Source organism: Pterocles gutturalis, unplaced genomic scaffold, assembly GCF_000699245.1.
Source record: "Pterocles gutturalis isolate BGI_N339 unplaced genomic scaffold, ASM69924v1 scaffold17436, whole genome shotgun sequence".
In the NCBI taxonomy this organism is placed as follows: Eukaryota; Metazoa; Chordata; class Aves; order Pterocliformes; family Pteroclidae; genus Pterocles; species Pterocles gutturalis.
This window is the reverse complement of record NW_010098178.1, coordinates 12574-17192: the sequence shown is the minus strand read 5'-3', so window position 1 is coordinate 17192 and position 4619 is coordinate 12574. Positions and strand designations below refer to the sequence as shown.

Below are 4619 nucleotides of genomic sequence, written 5' to 3'. Positions count from 1 at the left end.
CCCCGGCTGCTGCTGCAGGGCCTCTGGTGCGGCCGGTGGCTGCTCCCGCTGGTACCTCCGCCCTCGGCTCCCTCTTTGGAATGGTTACGGATGAACAGTGCGACCCGCCCCCAACCCCCGACCAGGACATGGACAAACAAGGCCTCTGCTAAGGCTAAAAAAAGGACAAGACCTTGGAGTCTTGAGTTCAGCATGTTTAAGAAACGAGAGTCTGGTGAGCACAGTCCCTGCACCAGGGCTGCTATTCCAGCTTGGCCTTCTTGTTGTTATCGCCACCGTTCTCTTCTGCTGGTGCTGCCGCTGCCGCCACGTCCTCCAGTTTCCGCTTCCCGCTTTCAGCAGGCGGGTGTGTATTACGGGGCTTGAAGCTGATAATGATGCAGGTCATGTTATCGCAGCCGGTACCGTCCCCCGAGGTGTCCGGAGCCAAGCACTGATCCAGCAGCTGCGGAGGGACAGGACGGGACAGGTCAGAGAGCACAGACACGGCACTGTGAACATCCCGAGACACTCAGCCCTCAGCAGAGCACAGACACGGCACTGTGAACATCCTGAGACACTCAGCCCTCAGCAGAGAGCACAGACACGGCGCTGTGAACATCCTGAGGCACTCAGCTTGTTCCAGCAACGGGCAGCGGCTCAGGGGCTCCAGGCCAGAACAGCGTGGCCTGTGCTCAAACCAGACCAGGGACAGACCCAGCCTCAGCAGCCCTGCTTTGCTGAAAGGGGACAGAAACTCCTGCGGCTTGACAGCAACCTCGAGGCCAGAAACACTGGTCAGGGTGCTGAGGGAACTGGGTCCCAGGTCAGAGGCGTGTCTGCTCCTGTTCCAGCCAGTGGTGAGCCCACGTGCTGCCAGACACCCCCCGTGCCGCAGGGAGAACCCCAAGTGCCGAACCAGCCGGTGTGATGGAGAGGGAGGGCAGGGCAGGGTCAGGCACCAGGCAGGGATGCAGAAACGCCGCGTGCTGAAGGGATGGGGAACGTCTGGACCTTACCTCTTCGACAATGGAGGAGAGTGGCCTCAGGACGCCATTCTCATCCTTTTGGGTGATCTTGGACTGGATGAAATCCACCACTTCCTGGCTGCTCATCACATTCCTGAGGAGAGTGGAGAGGTGAGAAGGGCAAGCAAAGGGAGCAGCCGTGCCATAGTGTCCCGAGAGCCTGGCTGGGGCAGGGAGTGATGGGAACAAGGCTGCGTGCAGTGAGGAAGAGGAGGGTTTGGAGCTCAGCACACCGTGACATCCCCCCCCACCCCCGATTATCACCCAAGGCCCTGGGGCCTTCCTGAAGCCCAGCTCCAGAGAAACACCCGTCGTGATGCCCAGGAGGCAGAACCACTCCCTCACCACTCACCAGATCCCATCGCAGGCAATGACCATGAAGTCGTGGTCATCGTTTATTGTCAGCACTTTGATGTCAGGCAGAGCAGAGATCATCTGTTCCTCTGGAGGCAGGTTCCTGTTACGCTTGTAGAAGTGGTCGCCTGCAGTGGAGAGCAGGATCGGTTTTTGCTGTGGCTGGGCCCTGGCAATGCTGCCTCGCCCTGAACAGCGAGCGCAACAGCAGCAGAATCAGCGCTGGTGCTCCCCCAACCAGAGCAGATCCGGCTGTGGGTGCATCGGACAGAGAGATCTGCCGCGCGTCCAGGGCACAGCTCTGTTGAGCCCAACGCGCTGTTACCAAACCACGAGAGAGGCGCCTTTGCCAGCTCAGCATCTCTTCACCCCAAACCTCCCCAGGTCCTGCGGCAACACCAGGCCCACGGCACACGGCATCTGACACTGGCCAGGATCCCGCAGCAGTGCTCACGGGATGAGCGACCCATCTCCTGGAGCGGGATCTGTGGCTCCCCCAGTGCTACCTTGGCTTCACTGTGGTAACACTAGAGGCTCATTTTCCAGAAGCTCAGGCTGTCCAGGGCCGGCTAACTCAGTGCAATGCCCACATCACGCTGCTGGGCTGTGCTAAGCTAAAGCTCATTGGAGAAAACGGAACCTCAGCTCTGACTAGCAGGTGTAACTGGAATTACATCCTAGGAAGGGACTTCCACTGCAAAATCGTAGGTGGAAGTGCCAGAGTCTCTCTAGATAATCGGACTCCTGGTTTCCATCCTAAATGTGTTTTTATCTCTTTAGGATAATAATTTTGTGTCTTTGGTCTTTCTGCACAAGTGCTCTCCATCACACCCTTAGCTGCTGATGTTTCCTTCCCTTCTCTGTGTGTTTCCCAGTCTATTCCAGTGTTATTCACGACCCTTCCCTTAACGCCTCCCAGCATCTCAGCTGCTCAGACTGTAGCTACTGACTGGCCCAAGACCCTGTTTGGTGGCTAAGAGACATGCCCAGTCTCTCGAGCCATTAATTACACCAAAACTGCTCATAAGAGACCAAAAGATGAGCACAGACAGCAGTCAGTGCTGCCTGAAGCAGCAAGAGGGATGGAGTTTGTGTGGTTAAAGGCACGGCTGGCTCTGGAAAAAATGAGCTCAGACTGGTATAAAGTTAGGTCCCCAGGAACCAACACACCAAGGTCCTTCAACAGCCTCTTAACAGGAAAAAACCCTGTTCAAAAGTCAACAGTCCGGTTTTGAGTTCACACAACAGCCCTGCAGGCTTCACAGTCTGTCCTGAGCTGGAGCCTGGCAGGTGCTGGGTGCTGCTTTCCTCTGGTGTCTGCCAGTACTCTAATGAGCTTGAAATCCCACCACATCAAACACTGAGTAAGGTCAGTGTCATCCAGTTAAAGACCATTCCTCACACGTAGCGGCTGGCAGGTGCTGGCAGTGTGGATGCCCTGAGCGCAGCACTCCGAGGCCCGGCACGCCAACGCTCCCCTGCATTGCTCACCGATCGCCCTGGAGAGGTTGAGGCCGCCGTTCACTCTCCCATCCATGGTCACCTTGCCACCGGCGTTCTTTATCCTGGCCAGCTCCACCTCATCCTCCGGCTTGTGGTCGTAGGACATGTCGACAGCTTTGCCACCTTCGGACACCACACAGCGAGAGTCTCCAGCGTTGGCCACGATCAGCTGCTTGCCCCGGATAAGCGCCACGACAGCAGTTGTCCCGCTGTCAGAACCAGGCTGCAAGAAACAAACAGTTTTGCTGAGACTCCTTTCTCTGGTGCTGCGTCTCCCCCCTTTTCCCATAAGCACACACCCCAGCCCAGCTCCAGTAGAAGCCTCGCTACAGCCAGGACATCTCTCCGAAGAGGGAAGGCTGGCACCCTGGAAGCTGTATCCCCTTTTCCCAGCATCCTGAGTCCCTGTCCCACCTGCCAGTGCTGCCGTGGGCTGAGGAGCCACAGAGTGAGGCTCTGCCCGAGAGCGGCAGCGCAGCAGAGCAGTCCTGTCACTGTCCTGCGCTCCCTTCCACGCCAGCAGACCCAGCAGCACGGTCAGCCTCTTTCGATCTCAACCTGCTGCCCAGACCTGTGCCCTATCCCTCAGCCCTTTGCAGGAAGCTGGGCTGCCAGCAGCTGTGCTCAGCCTCAGGAGAACAAAAGGGACGTTTTCTCCCCATCCGAACGGCAGTAACTCCCTGCGGAGGCCCCCCAAGCGCCCTCGGCCCCGTGCTACGCTGCAGAACACAAGAACAGGGTGTGCACCTCCTCTTTCCCCTCCATGCCTGGTAACAACATTTCCTCCTCTTCATCCTCATCCTCCTCTGCTTCTTCAGTATCATCTTCATCATCTTCATTCTCTGCCTCTTCACTGCTGTAACCATCCTTGCAGGAAATGAGAGATACCCCCAGGGTCACCCAGGACGCTCTCAGCACCCTCCTCAGACAGCTGGTCTCTCCGCCCTGAGGGAGGACCTCCAATCCGTTCACCCCAGAAGAGCGAGATGACCTGGCACGCTTCCCCCACGCCCGATGCCTATGATCAGAGCAGCCAGTTCCACCTAACAGTGAATGGAGGGTGGTGTGTGCCGTGAGAGCAAGGGCCAGCCGTCACAGCCGCTGCCCGATGAGGGGATGTTTCCTTCAGGGTTATCTGAACCATCCCCGACACTCCCATGAGATGGTCTCTCGGTATCAGCCTGAAAACCTGCTCCCCGGACACACCTAGGACGAGCCAGAGGCTCCCGGTACCGCAGTAAGCCACGCGTCTGCCCAGCCAGAAGGCCACTCTGTCCCAGTGCTGGTTCCTACCTCACTGTCTTCCTCCTCTTCCTCAACCTCATCTGACTCATCCTCACTGTCCTCAAAAAATTTGGATTTGGTTGTGCGCTGGGGCTTTCCCGTGGAGGAGCAGGAGGGCCCGGCCTCCCCAGTAGAAGAGGTGACGGCCTCGTCACCTTTGCCTAGGTCAGGCTTCTGCAGAGCAGGGCTGTTGCCTCCAGTGCTGGCTTTGTCTGAGGTGGAGGAAATACCCGTGATTTCTTCATCTGGCTTCCCGTTCTTCGTCTCCTTGTGGTCGGTAAGCTCCCCTGGGTCAGCCTCTCCGTTCACGTTTGACTCCCCATCGTGCTGCTTGCCTGTCCCCTCCGCAGCGCTCTCCCCAGCTGCAGCTAAAGGCTTGTTCTTGAGGTTCTTGGTGCAGTTTTGTCCGTAACGGGTGAGAAGCTCCTCAATGGTCATTGTGGCTTCTTCATGCAGAAGAGCAGCTTCCTC

General features: G+C 57.8%; 1 protein-coding gene across 1 annotated transcript in view; it reads right to left on the bottom strand.

The window, feature by feature from the left end:
- Window positions 1-28: 28 nt before the first annotated feature.
- The window catches only part of PPM1G (protein phosphatase, Mg2+/Mn2+ dependent, 1G), a gene marked incomplete at its 5' end in the record, with an annotated part of 14337 nt that continues 9746 nt past the window's right edge, over window positions 29-4619 (bottom strand). Inside the window, 6 exon segments of the mRNA XM_010088067.1 lie at window positions 29-445; window positions 999-1101; window positions 1360-1489; window positions 2853-3087; window positions 3612-3731; window positions 4158-4616. Coding sequence (XP_010086369.1) covers window positions 242-445; window positions 999-1101; window positions 1360-1489; window positions 2853-3087; window positions 3612-3731; window positions 4158-4616 — 1251 coding nt within the window.